Source organism: Asterias rubens, chromosome 5 (genome assembly GCF_902459465.1).
Source record: "Asterias rubens chromosome 5, eAstRub1.3, whole genome shotgun sequence".
NCBI lineage: Eukaryota > Metazoa > Echinodermata > Asteroidea > Forcipulatida > Asteriidae > Asterias > Asterias rubens.
The window spans coordinates 4,847,915-4,867,840 of NC_047066.1; the positions used below are offsets into that span (position 1 = coordinate 4,847,915).

A 19,926-nucleotide genomic window follows, 5' to 3' on the forward strand; every position below is an offset into this window, starting at 1 on the left:
CCATTTTAAATGTCGATATTACTCTATTGATAATGCACATAAAGTGATATTACATAATGCCTGAGCCCGTGGACTGAATCAGGCCATCTTTGTTTGTCAAGGCTTTCGTGATTAATTTCCTCAAACGCTGTGAATTGTTCGAAGCTTTTCCAAAGTATAGTTAATTATTTAGCTTTTTAACAGAAATTAATGTTGATGTGTAATACACACCAAAAGTACCTTAATCATAATTAATGAGAATGTTTGAATGAATTAAACTCGTTTGAAAAAGCAAAGTTTGAGTAAGTTTGATTACAGACTTTAAAATAATTTTGATTTTAAAATATTTTGTGTGTCTCCGATTTCATTTCATTTTTCCTAAACATAAAATCTCACTAGGATTGAACAATTTGGCCGCCATCGATGAGGTCACGCAATGGACACGTGCACGCATGTACGCGTAGACTTGACTCCAGTCCCAATCCCGTGAGAGTCCTTTTAATTGTCAGTATCATTGCCTAACATCAGAAAACTTTTGAGCGGCCGGTGTCCCAGGGAAATCTGTCCGCCGAGATTCTGTCCCCCATGGGAAATTAACATGGGCTGGAGGAGGATGATTTAAAAGAGGGCGATATCAAAATAAGTTTGTACACAGCTTGCCATATGGGGGGACCGAATCTCCGGGGGGGGGGGGGGGGGGGGCGACAGAATCGCCTGCCACACCGGCATGCCCAAACCTATGCACGGTATGCTTAGGGACGTACCTCTCGAGGGACTTGAATCAAGTCTAGTGTACGCGCTGCACATGCGTCTCAGCCAATGATAACTCTTTATTGACATCACTGAGGGGGAATTTGTGTAGCGTGAGACTTGCATAAAACATAAAACCAGTTGACAATTTTAGAAGATTCACAAATAAATAGATAAACTACTAATACTATACAAAACAATGCACTGAAAGGCTATCTCACAATGGTAACAGAGTTTCTGTAATTGTAATGCAGTAAACCGAAATACATTGTACACCTCCTCAAGTGATGTTATCACCTATAAAGACAAACAGAAAATCAAATTCTCACGAAGTAGGGCACACTAGCCAATAACAAAGTCATTGTTTAAAGTACAGAATCACCCATTCACCCATTCAAACTGGTGTATTGAAGGGGAACACGGTACCCCAAATTGAGTCCAAAGTATCAACTTTATCTAAGAATTAGTTCAATTGCATAATTATTGTAGGCTTTACATGACCTTTGTGTGGGTCTGGTACATTAACCATGATTCACCAAAGTCTGTGCGTGTCTGTGTGTTTACAGTCGTATGTAATACTACAACAGTGGAAGGCAAATGCTGCTTTGTTGAGAGGAAGGGTAACGCAAACTTGTCCTTTGTTTTTTTGTCCTCAAAATACATACAATGTTAAAATTATATTTCAATCTCAACTGTAAAGATATCTTTTTATGGATTGTTTTGTTAATGTATTAAGGTTACCGTCATAAAAAATGTTCCCACTAGGAATCAGCATGGAAAAGAAACTGTTGTTACCAATTAATGTGAAAATACAGTGCAAGGTACACATAAATCTCTGATTTTACCAACTAGACCAGGTAGTACAGAGGCAGTTCGAATCCTTTGTTTTAATTTAATTAACATCTAAGTTTATAACTCTATTTAAAAATTAACACTGATAAGGATCTCGCAGTAGAGCAGTCTCACGTGTGTTATCGTGATATCAAATTGTTATGTAAACACAACCCGTTCCTGTACTTTATCACTTAGGCTAGTCTTTTTTCAAGACGTTCTTGTTGAGTTGGTAAAACCATAGGCTATACGCACAACACACTCAACACTACACAGCGCGTCGCGATCGTTCGGTACATAGTGGATAGAGGTATCGCAATAGTTGAGTGATGGTATATAACTAAAACGGCTTTCACCAAGACTAGTGGTAGGCCAGCAGAGTCACCGAACGGACACGCCCCCACGTGTCCTGCAGGTAACACTAATCTAAAGTGCATGATTCTGTGGTATTACGGACATAACTCCACTTGGCCGTCCAATTACTGAAAGGAGAGGTGATAATTCCAACAACGAGGAAACACACTGCAGCAATGGCACAATTTAACGGCAAATTCAAGCTGGATAAAAGCGAGAAATTCGATGAGTTTATGGCAGCAATGGGTGAGTTAAAGGCCTTTTATACAGTCACACAATGATTCTTCAAAAGGTGTTTAAACAACACCCTCGAGCGATTTTTGAGATCGGAATAATTTTGGGTTTGGTTTGTTTCGTTGGGAAAATAAGAAACACTCAAAAGCACATTAATAAACTTTAATATCCTATTAAACAAGTGCCACCTGAGAAGCTAGTGCAACTTTAAGACATCGGGAGATAAAGGCAGCTTAGAGGGACACGTTGCCTTAGATCGGGCGAGTTGGTCTATTAATAAGGGTTTGAAACCGTTTGTAAAGAAATGCATGGTTAGAAAGATGTTTACAAGTAGAATACAATGGGCCAGATAAATAAAAACTAGCAATTACTTATCAAGTTAAAGGTTCAGCATTAGCAAGAAGACTGAAAAGTAAAAAGATCAGGCATGAACATTTTGCTCACTGGATTACCTTTCACTTATAGACATATAAATAAAAACGACATTTTACTAAATACTGTAGCAATTACTTGTATTTTTACAAGCTACTGCATGAGGAGCTTGCGATTTTACTTTAGCCACTGGACCGCCCAGCCGCCTATCGATATACTGTATGTGGTAGGAGGAAACCTTGCTAGCTTGTGTTTGTAGAAAAAAGGGAACGTCAAAAGAATCCTCGATAGTCATTATTAAGCTAATGAAGCTAATGATGATGAAATAATTTAGCTCTTACCCCAACAAAACGCTCATTAGTAAACACAAAGGAAACTGTATTTATTCATCATTCATGATAATATTGTCGAAAACTCACGCCTTCGCATTTAATCAGTATAATAATTGAGTCAGATAAAAGCCTTGAAAAGCTATTGTGTCCATTTTATCCTTACAAACAAATATTATTCGCCATAAAAATTACCGTTGCCGTTTAACGAGAGACATTCATTGTTCTCATGCGAACTTGTACTTTTATACAAATATCAAGGTTCAAATTGTGCATAAAGTTAAGCTGTGGCTATCTTTTAAAATTTGGACTACGATTCCAGTAATTAACTGCAAGAATCTTGATATATTAGTTTTCAGCAAACTCGGGCGGTGCAGGAACTACAGGGTTAAAGGGTTATTTTTCCCTTGGCCTAAGGATCCAACTGTAAATGTTACTTATAAATTTGTTGTGTACTTTAATTGCTCTAAAAGAACCAATCTCTGGAGCTCTGGCGTGGAGAGCTCTGGCGTGGAGAGGCTGGCTGTTTCCTCATCATAGCCACTGCCGCCATCAAAAACTTGACTAAGTGGAAACTGCTCCGCCTGCATTTCTGCGAGTCCATGCCTCTATTGTTATACTCCTGAATACCCCGCTATTTTGCTTTTCTCTGACCACTTACTAATCCGTTCAAGTAAATGGTGTTTTTCCAGTAAAAGGTTATTTATAGAGATTTGAGCAAATTCTCATGCCTGATCTTAAACTTATCGACATTTTGTTAATGCTGGCCTTTATACGGCCCAGTATCTTGTGAAACTATCAGGTAATAGTAAAATGTCGGTTTTATTTACATCTCAATAAGAAGAGTCCCTCAAGCATTGATTTTACCTACTAGTTCGACCAATTACTAGCAATATTAAGGCTTACTTTTATTTATAAGGATTTAAGTAAAAGACTAGTAAAAGCAAATGCTAGTTTTTATTTATCTTGCCCAATGATCCACACATTAATATGCCTCGAAATTGCGTGTTATTTTGCGAACTACCACGGTCGGCCGTTTTGAGGAGTCAAACATTTGCGTGCCATGTTAGTCCACGACGAAAGAGGAAAACAATGCAATTTCGAGACATTTTTGTGTGGATCTTTATATTCAATACTTTTAAAACATCTCTCCAACCATATGCATTTTATAACAAACCATGTTTAAACACTTTTCATAGACTCGCCCGATCCAAGGCAACGTGTTCCTAATAAAGGCCTTCTCTCTAAACTACTTTCATTGCACTTCAAGAATGCGAAAAGTGGGTTTTAATTGTTTTTTGAAAGATTCTAAATGCATCATATAAAATCGGTTATTTTTTACATAATGATAAAACAGAAGTTGACAGACCTTACTATTTGTATTCAATCAATTTGAAACCAAATAATGTCCACAGCAAATGGCGAAAAAACACACACAATCCCGAACATATCAACACTCAAACACTGTCAACTAACTAAACAAACAAAACAAGAGCTGATTTTTTGTGCTGATGTTTTTGGAATTGTTTTTGACCTTTTCCGCTAAATTCTGCAAACAGTAAACGTGTCCGCAAAATGCATCAATATAACATGGATTTAAATCTGTGCATTTTTTAACGTGTCATCTCCTATTTAGAGTGAATACACCCGGTCGTGAGGTGTGTGGAATCATTTTAACATGTGTATAACGAATTTGCAATAGTGAAAAACAAACAGGGAAAGCAAACAATTATAACGAGCAGTTTTGTTGTGGGAAGTTGTTGTAAATCATGTCCTTGTTGTTTTTTCACTTTACAAAGTTCTTTCCCCTTCACTTTACTGTAAAATGAAGTATCATTCATTGCAGCATTAGATTAAACTAGCAAAATTGAAATTTAACGATAACTTAAACCTGCGATTATGCCTTGCAGTTATTAACTAAAACCTATTTATTTGTTTGTTTGTTTTTTTATTTCCAAATATCACTATAAATAACTATGAAACATACAAGAAATAAGAACAACGAGTGATAAGAGGAGGGCACCAGGAAAAAGCCTAGGCTTGTACAGAGCCTGGACCCTTAAGAAACTAGTAAAACTTAAAGTTAACTATAACTTTACTTGCGGTTTTGCCTTGCAGTTAATAACTAGTTAACATAACAAACCCACTTTTAGTAGTCGCTAAACCAGGGGTGAGAGTCATTATTGACGAAAAAGTCTGAAACTTAGATACAAATTCAAAGGTATGTTGAAATGATGCCATTTCTACTGTTTGGTAACCCCTGGGGTTAATGACTCCAAGGAGCTTTTGGAAACAGTATCCAAATCACTTGAGAAGTAGAACAATGAGCAGGGGTTTTTTTTTGTGGAAAAAAACATTGTCTGATTTCTTTACCAGGTCGACATAAAAAGTATGAATTCAGCCAAAAGTCTGAACAATCTCATCCCTGCTAAACGTTCAATGCCCGTTATAAAGGAATAACAGCTGTAACAGAAACTCCAAAGTACCTTTTGGAAGAGACTCCATTAATAAAGCAATAAATGTTAATGGCACAGCAGCCATGCTCATTACACACAAAAAAATAAAAATAATTGAAGCCTTCAAAATAACACCTGCCAACAAAGAATTATTTCCGAAGATTTAAAATAAGATAAAATAAATAAAATAAACACTTGATTACAAAATTGTCCGACGAGTACAATATTATATCCAACGAGCGATTTGGACTGTCCGACCATTGTTTGTTGTTTTCTTTCATTATTCTCTCGCAACTTCAATGACCAACTGAATCAATTGGGATACACCAAGTGAGAGTACTGGTCTTTGACAATTACCAAAGGTGTCCAGTGCCTTTTTAGTGTCCAGTACAATTGAAGTGAAGAAAATGAATGGTGCGTGTAGATACATATTTGCTAATTCGTATCTGCAGTTTAACAGTTAACGACTGTACCTTTGAATCCTATTTTTGCTGATTAATTTAGTTATTTTTAACTACATATCTCATTGAGATTACCTTTAAAATGGACCATTGTTGCATTTTCCCATGAGCGTCCGGGAGAGCGCCCATGTGGTACAAGCTAATAAACATTGTTTTATCTCTAGCATATAGAGTAAATATCGATCAAATATAGGCGATTATGTTTTACTATACGGTTGCCTTTTTGACGGCAAATTGACAATGGAGTCTTTAATACGTCAACGCGTAAAGCGTTTAAAATAATGTAAATGACAATCGACACCTTTTACAGTTCCTGTACTGTACTGAGGTGGATTAGGCCCTTTAGCCTTCTGATGCTCGTGAACAAATGAAATTAACCAAAACAATAATCATGACTACCAAAAATGGGCGTGTCACCCTTTTATGTTCAACATCACAATGCTACTTTGACACGGCTAAATCACTGTTAGTGCTATTACTATTTAGGCATTATAGCCTCCTAATCTCCTATTCATTTTGAGGCATGGGCGGGTAGAAAAAGTCTATACAATGCCGCAAAGGTATTGTACCGCACTTCTATAAAAAAAAACTCCCGATCAGAGTTAACCCGGAGCCCGAGTCCACGTGTTTGCAAGATAAGTTCTCAACTGAACAACTAACTCTACCTGGTAAATGGTGTTACCGCAAACCAAACATATATTGATAGCCCACCATGCAATGCCTCAAATTCAATATGCATGAAAAAGAGGAACAGGGGAATCCGGGCAATTAAAAAAAGAGGAAAAGGTGATATTTGTCCACAGAATGTGAAGAAAAAAAAGAGGACAATCAAAACCCCAATAGAGGAAATCAGCTGAAAAGATGAAGTCTCACATGCCTGAATATAAAGCATGTCCCTCTACAGCTAAGTGCGCTGATACCCCCCCCCCCCCCCACCCCAATCACATCCTGACGCATAGGGTCTACAATCTACCAATAACGTTTTAGACAGTATCCAACCATGGACACACGCCCCCTTCTCCCAGGGACCTCCGTTTAGCCAATCCCACCAGCCCAGTCAAATGAAGGGTAGACTGGGCCCCTGTCTTTATCCGCAAGGATAAATCACGAGCCCCGAAGAAAGACGTCAGACGTTCAGGCTAAATGAAGGGTATGCCTAAGGCCCGGTCACACAGGCCCCGATAACGAGAATGATAATGCAAGCCCTCGATTGGTTGAATAAGTTTGTGCGTATTCTGCGTGGAACATTTCAACTAATCGAGGGCGTGCATTTTTATCGTTCTCGTTTTCGTTCTCGTTTTCGTTCTCGTTTTCGTTCTCGTTTTCGTTCTCGTTTTCGTTCTCGTTATCGGGGCCTGTGTGACCGGGCCTTAATTGACATTGTCCTGAAACTGCTATCATTTTTTGACTAGGATCTTTATTTGTTCAAACACAATCGATATCAAACAAACACACAAGTAGCCTGGGTCGTCAAGCCATTTGGCCTTGTAATATTGCGATCAATTCACATCAGTAACAGTCTTGTTTAATTAACATGATAAATCATTCAGATTTTTAAGCCCCATGTTTTCCAAAATCAAATACATTATGTGTCACCGATACATTGCATTTTACATTTACAATATTTATTACATCTCTTTAAAAAAAAAAAAAAATTCTAAAACTAAAATGTTTTCTTAATTTGCTTTTAAACACCTGCCCATTGCATTTTGTAAAATTTTACTATCTCCTCGTTTACACAGGCGTAAACTTCATGCTCCGTAAAGTCGGAAACTCAACCAAGCCTCTCGTCACCATGTCAACTGAGGACGGCAAGGTCTTCAACTTTTTATCAGAGTCTACATTTAAGAACGTTAAATTACAGTTCACCTTGGGTGTAGAGTACAGCGATACAACGCCTGATGGCAGGAAAACTAAGGTATTAGTGTTCTGTGTAAAGGATTTGGGTGCTTTTTGTAAAACTAAACACAACGTCCACAGATTTAAATTAAACTTACACCGTTTGAAGATAATGATAGTAGAAAGCTTACCTTCTTGCTGGGGTGCTATAAATTTTGAGAAATGAGTAAAACAATGTCATAAAAATACGTTTTTTACATAACATGCTAAAATAATGTTCGTCTCATGACCATTAAACCGAAAATTATTTTCGTGACATTGTTTTACTCATTTTTAAAAACCTACAGCACCCCATCAAGTAATATTTCCGGGGAAGCTTTCTACCATTATTATCTTCAAACTGTGTGAGTTTAATGTAAATATGTGGACATTGTGCTTTGTGTCCTACAAAAAGTAACCGTTAATAAAAATCCACATGAAAAGCTTTACGTCACTATGGCAATTTCGTAGTACAGAACAAAAGTTGCTTTCAGGCTAAGGTTGGGATCAGACTCACAGGGTCATAGGTCCCTTTTGAAATCCATGGCTTTGGCTTTGGACTCGGCTTCAGGCTCCGTCCTCTCGTCTGAAGCACAGAGCACATAATAGGACGCGCAAATTGTCAAAACACATGCGGGGCCAAGCTAGCCTGGACTGAATCTGGAGCAAAGCCGTGGTTTCGAAAAGGGAAGGGCATAATAAATGTCTTGGATGACGCCCCGAGTAGAGTGCTGGACTCGGAAGGACTGGGAAAGTCTGAAAATCTGGATCTCGAATACCTTATGGACACAGAAGTGTAAAAAGTCTTCAGGAGGCTTATAGGGGAAAAAGAAAGAACTAAATATGTATTTAAAGGGACGCATCCAAATAGGTCTCTGTTCGGCAGGAAGAAAAAAACTCACTACACTCAGTGCACCGATTTATTGTATGTACAATCTTCGAGAAAGTCTCTGTTATAGTCGAAAAGTCAGGCCATTTTACTATTTTGGTTGGTAAGCAATTTGCAACAGCTAGTTATTGTGTGCACTGATGATGTGTTCTGTAGGTTTATAACAGTTCATCTTTTCTGTCTTCCTTTGTGTTTATTAGAACGTCATCAATATGGTTGACAACAAACTTGTTCAAAATGAGAAGCCTGCCGATGGTAAGGGCAAAGAGGTTACCTACATCAGGGAAATTACTGAGTCAGGGGATATGAAACTGGTAAGTTGAAAAAACATTTTCTATTTTTTTCATGAAACTTTTGCAGTCTGGTTTTAACACAACAGTTTTTGGTTCACATACTTATGACCATTGAACAAATTGTACTTATATTCATTATTGGTGAGGTTTGCGGTAGCACCATGTGTTTATTTCTGTTGAGTAGTATTGGTTCAGAAAAGAACCGGTGGTTGACAAGTCAACGTTTCGATCATATCAGTATGCTCTGATTGTCTTCATTATTATTTGCTTTAAGATTATATTGTTTCTGTACAATTAATGCGTTTTTGAATTTTTTTACATTTCTATGTACTGTTTCATTCTTCAAATTGTTCTTTTTCTACACCAAGAGTATAGAATAAACGTACCATTTAATTGAATTGAGAATGAATTGAGTATTGTTTAGATGTGATCCAAATCCTTCATAATATTAAAGGAACTCGTTGCCTTGGATCGGTCTTTGAAAAGCGTTTGAAACCGTTTGTTATAAAATGCATATCATTAGAGAGATATTGAAAAGTAGAAGGTAATGATCCCCACAAGTATCACTCGAAATTGCGTGGTTTTCCTTTTACCTCGTCGACTAACACGGTCGGCCATTATGGGAGTCAAGGTTTTGACTCCCATAAATGGCCGACCGTGTTAGTTCGCAAAGTAAAAGGACAACCACGCAATTTCGAGGCAAATTTGTGTGGATCATTGTATTCTACTTTTAAAATATCTTTCTAACCAATGCATTTTATAACGCTTTTCAAAGACCAACTCGTCCGATCAAAGGCAACGTGTTATGAAGGATTTGGATCACATCTAAACAATACTCGAATCATTCTCACTTAAATTCAATATTCAGTGGTACGTTTATTCTGTACTCTTGGTGTTACAATCAGAACGTCTTTTTCTTTAATTTTAACAATATTATTTTTTCTGCTCATACTTTCAGACTTGCAAAATCGATGATATTGTGGCAACACGCATGTATCTCAAGCAATAAAGACCCTCATTACAAATCCCCTATTCCTCAAGTGAGCACCACCCTACTCCCTAACCCATCATCAATACAACGAGGACCCGAAATGGTCACCCCAGTCTTTAAATTTAAACGTATTTTTTGATATAGAAAAATTAATACATTAGCGTGAGTTTAAAATATGTATAATTTGCAATGTTTATAAGGTGTGTTAATCATTAAATTTTATGTTTGATATTTTTTACATGTAATCTGTATATTGTTCGTATTATCGATACAAAAATAGGTCCCAGCAACCTTAAAAAAAAAAGGAAAAAAACCTATCTACACTCTGCCGTTGAGGGGTGCGTTAAAATGATTCACTTGTACGTCACGTCACTTTCCAAATGTTGCAATAAAGCGGCAAGGGGCACCCGAAAAAGACGTTACATTAATGACGATGACGTGACCTTATTCACTGTTTTTCTTACATTTAAAATCATCACCCCCATACTTCGAGCACTCAAAATTTCCACCCTGGTTTTGAAACTTTAAAATATTATTTGGGGTCTAATGTGTTCTTTAAATCCAGATGATTTATTATTTTATATTAGGCCTACGAGTCATTTGAAACATATCGTCATTTCAGCGTTTACTGCGTATGTTATTGTATGGCACGACACATCGCAGGATACACATCATTGTGTATAGAGAGAACACATTGTGTTTTTTTGTCTGAATGCTTTGATTTATTAAAGAACCATTGGGATGAACTGCTAAAGAAAAAATATTTCTAAGGGGAATAAGGAGTGTTTCTAAACATTTTTCAAAAAAATCAACATACCCAGAAAACCTTTCAAAAAACGAATAAAAAGTAATCTATTGCGTTCTTGAAAACAAATAATGTTGACCTTCATTGCCAATAAAAATCACGTAAACAACTTTGTAAATAAACTGTTAGTTTCGGTGTCTGTATTTTAATAGTATTAGTAAGAATTATGCTCATTAGCCACATTTTGGTTTTTACCCATAAACACAGCACTGAATACTCAGTACTTTCCTGAGTTCTGTGAAAAGGCAGGCATCTATGAAAGATTAATGTTACAATGATTTTTTTCTCTACCCCCCCCCCTCCCTAAAAAGGAAAAGAAACCCGATAAAAACTGTCTTACCGTACGTATGTGTTCAGCCTTTGGTGTGAAGTCACCTTTTCCCAAGCAAAAGCCACATGGCTACAACATGACATCACGGTCTTTGCAGACGATATATCCCGAAACACACAGTCTGCATTATTTTGTCATCCTCTGTCCGTCATTTCGGTCAAGATAAATTCCAATATCCGGGTAGAATACAAGTTTCAGTCTCGCATAAACATTCCCCGATAAGGCAGGATTCAAACAATTGCTTTATCCGACTTCTTCTGCTACGACACATCCAGAAACAGTCTGCATTTTGGCCATCCTCTGTCCGTCATTTCTTTCAAGATAAATTCGAACGTCATGGGCAGATTTCAACTGACAGGTCTCACATAAAAATTCCCCGAAAAGGCAGGATTCAAACAATGTTACTCATCATTTCATCATTTAGGCTGTGTTCATCAAATTTAAGATGTAGCCCTCCTCATGTAAACGTCATTTGATTCTATTTCGTGCAGTTCTTGTCCATGTTGTTCCTGCACATACCCTGATGTCATCTCTCCATCTTCTTCTCTGTCTCCCTGTTTTCCCTTTCCATGTCCGTTGGCAATCCATTATTCCTGTTGTCCATCTGTTGTCATTTTTTTCCGGGCAGTGTGTCCAGCCCATCTCCATTTAGATTGCTCTGTTGTACTTACGATGTCTCTTGCTAGTTTCCTCTCGTGTTTCTGTGTTTTAATCCTGTCTGTAACTGAGAATAGCATTTTCTCTCCATTGTTCAAGTTGTGCTGTCTGGAGTTCATGTCTCCATCGGTTTTGTTGCTGTCCTTGTTTCTGTAGCGCACACTGATCACTTAATCCATGCCTAATCCAACTTCGTCTGCTACAATACATGTTGTGGATGCTATATAATTCGCATTGTAACAAAATGGCTATCCTCTCGCATACAAAGCAGAATGAACACAACACACGTCTCAAAGCAAATTGTATTACATGTACGTTGCCGCTGTTTTTTGCAATGGAGCAATTTGATTGGCTCTCAAAGTTCCAAAAGGTGTTACGTGTTGCGCAACACGGCAGGAATGTTTAGGAGTGGGTAATTATTGTCGTCTGCTGCACTACAGCCATCGGTCGTATGTGTACATTTTGAATTGAAAAGCATGGCAACAATGTATGTTTCTGCTGATCTACTTGCTAGGTAAATGCTGTTCTTTTGAGGACGGTCTTGTCTTGCTATAGACCTTTATCATGGTGCAGCCATCTTGAGATTATCCCTTTGATATCAATGTTATCAAACCGAGGCTGGTCGAAAAAAAATAGTCTTGTTCATATTTGCAAAATGATTATCAGCATTCATTATTGTTGTTATTCGATACGATGAACATGACCAAGATGGAGTTGCATGAAACAGGTCCATATTCTACCGTGGAGTAGCTTTTTGGAATTTGGGAATTGTCCTGAACTCTGAAAATATCCCAAAATACAATGCCTCAAATCCAACATTGTCAACGGTGTTAGATTTTTTTAATTGTATATTTTACAGACAATGTTTGTTGTACAACGTTATTTTGTCATTACACTCCCCTCCCAACAGTAGGCCTACTTGCACTCATTATAATAATAATATAGGTTTTCTCGGTCAAATTCGGCAAATGGGCAGTCAATTTCATTTTCATGCGTTCGAATTAAAACTGTTTTGCCTCTCCAGTTGTTACTGCGTTTCAAATTCAGAATTCGGCCGTTCAATTTCGTTTTGAGTCGAGTCAAATTCCCTTAGCACTATGTTCAATTTAGCGTATCGTCATTCTTTTTCGTGACACACACGCCTCGAGAAGCGTCTGTGAATTTGAATGCTGTTTTGATGAATTGTTAAATTGAATGATTATTTTGTTAAATCGAATAACGTAAAAGTACATTTGACTAGTCTTAAAACGAAATCGAATGACCCTTTTCAGATAGCATTCAATTTCGTGCCAAATAGAATAAGCTGGTGGTTAAATTGGCTGCTCATTTTCCGAAATTGGCCGAGAAAACCTATAATTACAACATTTATAGAGCATTTAATATGGATGTTTCTAAGCGCTATAACCAGATTGACAAAACAGATGGGTTTTAAGATGAGATTTTAAAGTGTCCAATGAAGGAGCTGCTTGAATGTGGGTGGGTAGCTTGTTCCAAAGTGTTGGAGCATGACTGAAAAGGCCCGATCGCCATAGCGTGTCATGGTACGGGGTCCCGGTGAAAGCTGGAAATGAGCGATTGAAAAAGAGCGAAGGCGTCGGGTATAGCTGATGAAAGTGAAGAAGAACGAAGGGCTATGAGGTCTTGGAGATATACCGGAGCCAAATTATGAACAGCTTTATACACAAGAAGAAGAATTAGCTGTCAAATTTAAAACACTGGCTCACAGGCAGCTCACACATGTAAAAAAACATCTTCAAAGAACAAATTACTCCAGAGTAACTTAATCCAGAGAGCTGCCATCAGCCAGTAATTCACAAGCCTCAAAGTGTGTTAATAGAATGCTTGCCTTGGCCGCTATCGCTAATGAAACGGCGTGAAAGACTACCATTGGCCCAGAGTTGCTCATAGCCCAATTATACGCGTGTATGTTTGACATAAGTAACGCCCAATTCAATCCATAACTGTATTAGCTATGGTAGGAAAAATGCAGAGTTTTATTCTGGACATAACGACTAGTGTGCTAGTGTCGTCTGTAATGTGGAACGTCTCCTAAACAGATACATTCAAATCACACAGACAAGTAAAGAAACAAGAAAAGTCAGATTTATTAATAAACAGTGTTTATTATTCATATGATTGAGTTATACAAAAGAAGCAAAATTCAATTTCGACTATGGAAATTTTCCATAAAACGGGAAGAACATTTCATGACACCATAAAAACCACACAGGGGGTCATTTATTTCTAAAAACGAAATTAAATTTGCATGAAACTCAAAAGTATATTTACAATTAGATTGCTACATGTAGTGCTGTAAACATGGCACAGTTCAGAAGGTTGTTCAAGTTGGATAGAAAAAAACACATAGTTTTCCTGGTTAAAGTAAAGTAGAAATAAATTTGTATTGTCCCACAGCCATCTTTGTTCTACAATCCCTATATGCAAATCATTATCAATAGCAGTTTTCATTCAACAGAAAGAGAACACACTGCATGTATTTGCAAACCCAGTTTTAGTTCCCCCGATTGACACTTCGGCTATGGCTACACAACTGCAGCCAATAGCTGCAGCCACATCGAGATTACTCATTTCATACCCCTCCTGAAGCCCGGTTCATACTTTCTGCGAATGTCTCAGGTGAAACATCACATACAGATTTTATTGCGTCACCGAAACTTCACCTTGCATTCGCAGGAATTGTGTGAACGGGGCTTTAGGCCGTATCAGAATTGCGGCTACGGCTGTTGCTAATGGAGTCCTATAGTTCAACGCAGAGTGATGCGATGATCCAGGCAGAGCCATAGCAGTAGCCGCCAAGTCTGATACGGCCTACCATAATAGACCCTTCCCATGAAAAATGCTAATTACATTCACGCATGCGCACAGAAATGTGCACTAAGCAGATTCACAAACGCGTCTGCGTCACGCCATTATCCCCATACAAAAAAAGCGAATGTTAATTCATTTTGCCAAAACGCACGCCTGAAATGCAATTTACATATTTCGTTGGAAGGGTCTATTGAATTGAGTGACAGATAGAAATACAAGATGGCTGCACTATGACAAGTCTCTATTATTAAATAACTAAATCTTATCCAGGTTTACATTGTAAATAAATTAGCGCACATCGATTTATATTTGAAAGCCTGTTGCGATAGCGCCCTCTATGGCACACACCCAACACACCAATGAAATTGAAATCTAAAACCCAATGACCTTATCTTCACCTATCAGTCACCACTTGCCCGGATGGAGGAAACGCAACATCCCCTTTGCTCAAGGCTGCGTAATCTTCGATAGGATAAAAAGGAAATGATATACATACATAAACATTATGTACCGGTATATAATGCAGGGGACTTTTAGGATGCTCGCTGGCAGCAGACTTACCATGTAAAATTTATTGTTCTCTGTAATATCTGTTAACAGTGATAATCTAATTGATAAGTTTGCTGCCACCTAGCATTTAAAAGTATCCCCCTTTGATAACTTTCCAGTATCTCATTTTGTTTCTATACTGGGACTTGGGCCATATCCAAATTCGGCGGCTACAACTTCGGCTCTGGCTGTTGCTAAGGACATCCTATACCTAAAGCGTGATACACGGGAAACTAGCCATAGCCGTAGCTGTAGCTGCCTATTCGGACATGGCCTCACTCAAGTGTGGCAAGGAGCCTCAGGGATGAAGTGGGTACCTGAACGGGAGATAGACCTGGGGTCAAATTTCAGAGAGCTGCTTAAGCATAACAATATAAAGCACAACAAAATTAAGCTTACAAGTGTAAGGTTACCAGCCAAAATACCATTCCACACATGATTTTTGTGACTTTTCTTCCGATTATTTTTTGGGTTAGCAGAAAATTGTTAAGCAATATTTGTTGCTTAAGTAGCTCTTTGTAAGCACAAAAGGTAGCTATGCAAAATTAAATTATGCTTTCCAGAATAAGGTTACCAAAACGGCATGTCACATGTACAATCTCTGACTGTTAAGCAGTATTTGCTGCTAGTGCTTAAGCAGCTCCATAAAATTGTGTCCTGCCTTACACTAACTCTCATGTTCACAAACTTCAAATCTAGAACACCAATGTTTTTTTTTTTTTACTTCATTTGTTAAATACAGACAACAAAACGGCAGAACAGAATTACATTTTGGTATTCTACACACCAAATGATATTGTAAGCAAAATAAAAATGGACTTTTCCCTGAAACCAAACACACTGGTAGTACCGAGCGTCAACAAAACAGAAATCACTGGACACTTTCCAAAACGCTCAAGGACGAATGTCAAGTAATACTTTTGTAAAACACCTTAAATAATATATTTTTGTGTCTAAAATTAAGTAGAAAATTCAACAATCCCAAAGCAAATATCTATCAAATGAGTTATCTACTAAAAGATTTTTATGAAATAAGCATCAATCTATACAGGTTAGTAAATAGTCCACTAAAATGTTACTCATTTATTTTTTAATATATTTTTTATAAACCCCCGATTTTTAATCTCCTTTGGCTTTATAGCAAATTATATATATATACATTATACAAATCATGATTTGCAAATTGGAGGCCAAATTAACTCCACATTATAATGTATATGATATACACTTATGCTCGATTATGTAGCATTTATGTAGCCATTAAAAACATTGATACATTGCCATCGCTCATCCTTGTGAAGTTGCTTAACTTTAACGATATCTTGGTAAAAAAACTACCTCGGTACAATGGAAAGAACAAAGTACTACGGGAAAATTGTTGGAACAATTTGTTAGCAGTTATAGTCACTTGAATGCAAAACATACCATATGCAAATATATGCATATAATTCGTGCAAATATTTTCAAATACATGCAATTACCAATGAGCCAACGGACCTTTCCCATGAAATATGCAAATTACACGTCAAGCGTGTGTACTAACACAACTGTTGCGCATACAAGGAAACAACGTGCCTTTTGGGCTAATGGTGGCATGTTGCAAGTGGTTTTCTTCATCTGACTAGGACACAAATGTATGGTGTTGGCTGACTAAGCATCTCTATGCATGCACAAATGTTATTAGCATTATTTCATTGGAAGAAAATCGTTATCCTTTTTTTAAAACTGATTATCCTAGATGAGCTTTGCTAAATTAATCTTCAAAGCATGTGCCATATGGAAAAGAAACTTTCTTTGACTGTCATAAATGATTCAAAGTTCAGAATTTGATTTCAGGAAAAAAAGACAAAAAGTTTCTTCTCTGCTTGCAGAGTACCTGAGTGAGGTACCATACCCATAGCAGACTGGTACCTTTTTAAATTAATTCACACCATGCGATTTGTCATTGGCCATCAGGGGCCCAGACAGCGGTGTAGAATCAGGTCGGGCACTAAAACTTTACTTATTCTTAGGAGCAAACATTGATTGCATATGTTATTATATAATAATAATCATATCATTCAAATTCATACAAAGATCAAAATTATGCCATTTTGAAAAAGAAAAGAAAAAAGTTGTGAAAAAAAAAACACGAAAAAATGCGTCTCTATCTAAACTCAATTACAGGAAGCTGCCAGACGAGTTGTCTACATGTTAACAATTATAAAGGAAGGCACATTCACTTGGTTTAAATACATATTTTATCAGCTAAATATTAAGGTACATGTAGCATCATTTTGTCTAATATTGTTTAAAGGTAAAGTCTACACTAGCAGTCATGTTCGTGTCATTGTTCTCTTGGAAGTCAATATACCTTCCATTTTTGTAAAGGTTCACTTTTTTCGCCTGGACTAAAATTTTTGATTTTATTCATTTACCAATTTAGTACAAATCTCCACAAAATCGACAAGCTTAAAAAAAATAAAGGTCTAAAAAAGTTCCCAACTACTGCCCCATTTTATGCCACGGAATCAAGTATTTCATGTGGTACTACTTTATAACAACACTCTATTTTACTGATAATAAATGAAAAATAAATAGAACATAATTATATAATACTATGTCAGGAGGCATATTATTTAATAGAGATTGTGAGGCATGACAGGAAAGCAGAAGTTGTTATATATCGAGAAAGGGGATGTGGTATTTTTTTGCCATATCCGTCCGATATAGAAAATGCAACCTCATAGGAAGTTATTTGTGCAAGGATTTGTGCTTTGTGCAAGGACTACACTTGCATCCCCCTTCAATCTTATTTAACACTCATTGCAGACAATTCTCAATGATTTTAGCTGTTAAGCAAGGGTTGGCAGGAAACCAGTGGGATTTACAAATGTAGTGCATTCCCATGGCATTTGGAGAGGTAACCAGTTTAAGCTAATACCAAAAGATTGCTGTGCTAAGCAATTTTTGTGTGTCAAGAAGCTCTATGAAATTGGCCCCTCCTCCAAACTTAGTGCAAAATGACATGCTTATCAGCTTCATGTCATGTATTTGATTGGATATGGCCACTACAAATTGAGTCTTGGTTGAAACTCATAATCAAAACTACAAAAGAAATATATAGAGATTTGTTTACTTAAATAAACAAGTCTTGTCGTGTTAAGAGAGCTTAGTTGACGCAATATCTATAAGACTGTTTTTAAAGAGTAAGAATGATTTTACTATTTGTTTTGAGGAAATCAGGATTTGGTGCATATAAATAACTGGTCCTTTTTACAAATACATGTATGTGAAAGACATAATCAGTTAAAACAAGCCTGATACTTCACAGAAGCCTTGGTGCCCCTTCAAATGTTTTAATCAAAATTTTGCCGTATTGTGCCCTTTAACCTTGGAGCCATCGCCAAAAGCCCTTTCAGAAAAAAAAACATCCAGTCTGAAAATCAAATTACATTGTGAGCTGTATTCTGTTATTGCTGAGCAAAATATTTGCTACAAAATTATGGTTCCTGGGGTGGATTTCACACAGAGTTAGGACTAGTCTTATCCCGAGAGGCTGAGTAGCTTGTCCTAACTTAGGACTAGCCTTAAGTCTTTAATAGCTCTTAAAGAGTCCTAGGACTAGTCCTAAGTTAGGACTTTCTTTGTGAAATCGAACCCAGGGTGATAAGTTTTTAGAGCTTGATGCAGTTAAGCAGAAATAATTGCAAAGATAGTCAACAGGTGGTACCATTCACAACATGTGAACGACAAGGTGTTCTGGCTGGTGACCCGTTATTGCTAAGCAAGCTTATTTTCTGTGGTTAGAGATTTTGTGGTTAATTATGTGGCATTTTAAGTGATAACCTCAGTATTCCTGTTGCTGCTAAGCAGTATTTTCCTGTGCTAAGTAAATGTATGAGCGCACCACATCAGACATGGACGTACAAGTGACTACTCGTTACTCACGGTGTTCTGTTACAGAGAAACAGCAGGTCAACCCCAACCGTGCCTATCGCTCAAACACAGGTTGTACAGAATCCTAGTACTCAATATTAGAATAATAATAATTTTGGGGGCTAATCATCCTTACTCACAGCTAAGAGCTGAATTGCAAAGGAGGCGGCTACACTGTGTTCGAGAAGCAGGCATGCAAGGGCGCCTTTGGCTGCCAGCCACATCAACCCATTATGACCACTATGCACAGCCATGATCGAAAGTATTTGATTTTTCCCGAGGGAGGAAAACCGGATGGTCTGGAAAACCCTTGTTGCACAGCAGAGAACCAACGCAACTCAACTCACATATCGCCCTGGACGGGAATCGAACCGGGGTCACCTTGGTGAAAGGCGTTGTATTTTCTCTTGGGTGTTTTAATTGTACGGATTTTAATAGGTTTTCTTTGAATTGTTCAGCGCCCAGGAGCATGTTTACATGGATAGGCGCTATATAAATTCCCATTATTATTATTATTATTATTATTTACGCACAAGCCAACCGTACTCACTATTCCTACTATAGGGTATGTAATCAATAAACGATTGTTCCTTTAATTTTTAAAGAAGTTGTTTTAAATTAGGTCTTGATACATGTACAAATTTATTTGAGAGCTTTGAATATTTCGAAATGTTCATTTATTGAAAGGTACATGCCAATTTAACATGTATGGTGTACTCACAGTCTTTTTATCCAATCACTCACACACTCTGTGTATTTACATGTACCTAATGCCCTGTATACAAATTACAGACCCCATGTTATTGATACCATCAGGGCCCAATTTACGGAAGCTGTGAAAAAGAAAATACTGCTCAGCAAAAATCTTTGCTAAGCATGAAATGCGCCGGATACCGGTGGCAATAGTATAAACCTTATGAAACCTGTTCCTGCTAAGCACCATTGTCTGTGATAAGCAAGATTTTGTACATGTACCTACAGGCTAGATACAATTGGGCCAAGACCACATCATTTCATGTT

General features: G+C 37.4%; 1 protein-coding gene across 1 annotated transcript; it reads left to right on the top strand.

Moving 5' to 3' along the window:
* Nucleotides 1-1,976: 1,976 nt before the first annotated feature.
* LOC117290857 (fatty acid-binding protein, brain-like) lies at nt 1,977-10,738 on the top strand. The gene is made up of 4 exons (XM_033772412.1): nt 1,977-2,160; nt 7,509-7,684; nt 8,734-8,847; nt 9,785-10,738. Exons 1-4 carry the CDS (start codon nt 2,091-2,093, stop codon nt 9,833-9,835), a joined length of 411 nt encoding a protein of 136 aa, XP_033628303.1. The 5' UTR covers nt 1,977-2,090; the 3' UTR covers nt 9,836-10,738.
* Nucleotides 10,739-19,926: the final 9,188 nt, after the last annotated feature.

Coding starts and splice junctions, on each gene's coding strand:
- LOC117290857 (XM_033772412.1), top strand. CDS start 2,091: ATGGCACAATTTAACGGCAAATTCAAGCTGGATAAAAGCGAGAAATTC. Junction 2,161..7,508: donor TGAGTTTATGGCAGCAATGG/GTGAGTTAAAGG, acceptor TCGTTTACACAG/GCGTAAACTTCATGCTCCGT. Junction 7,685..8,733: donor CTGATGGCAGGAAAACTAAG/GTATTAGTGTTC, acceptor TGTGTTTATTAG/AACGTCATCAATATGGTTGA.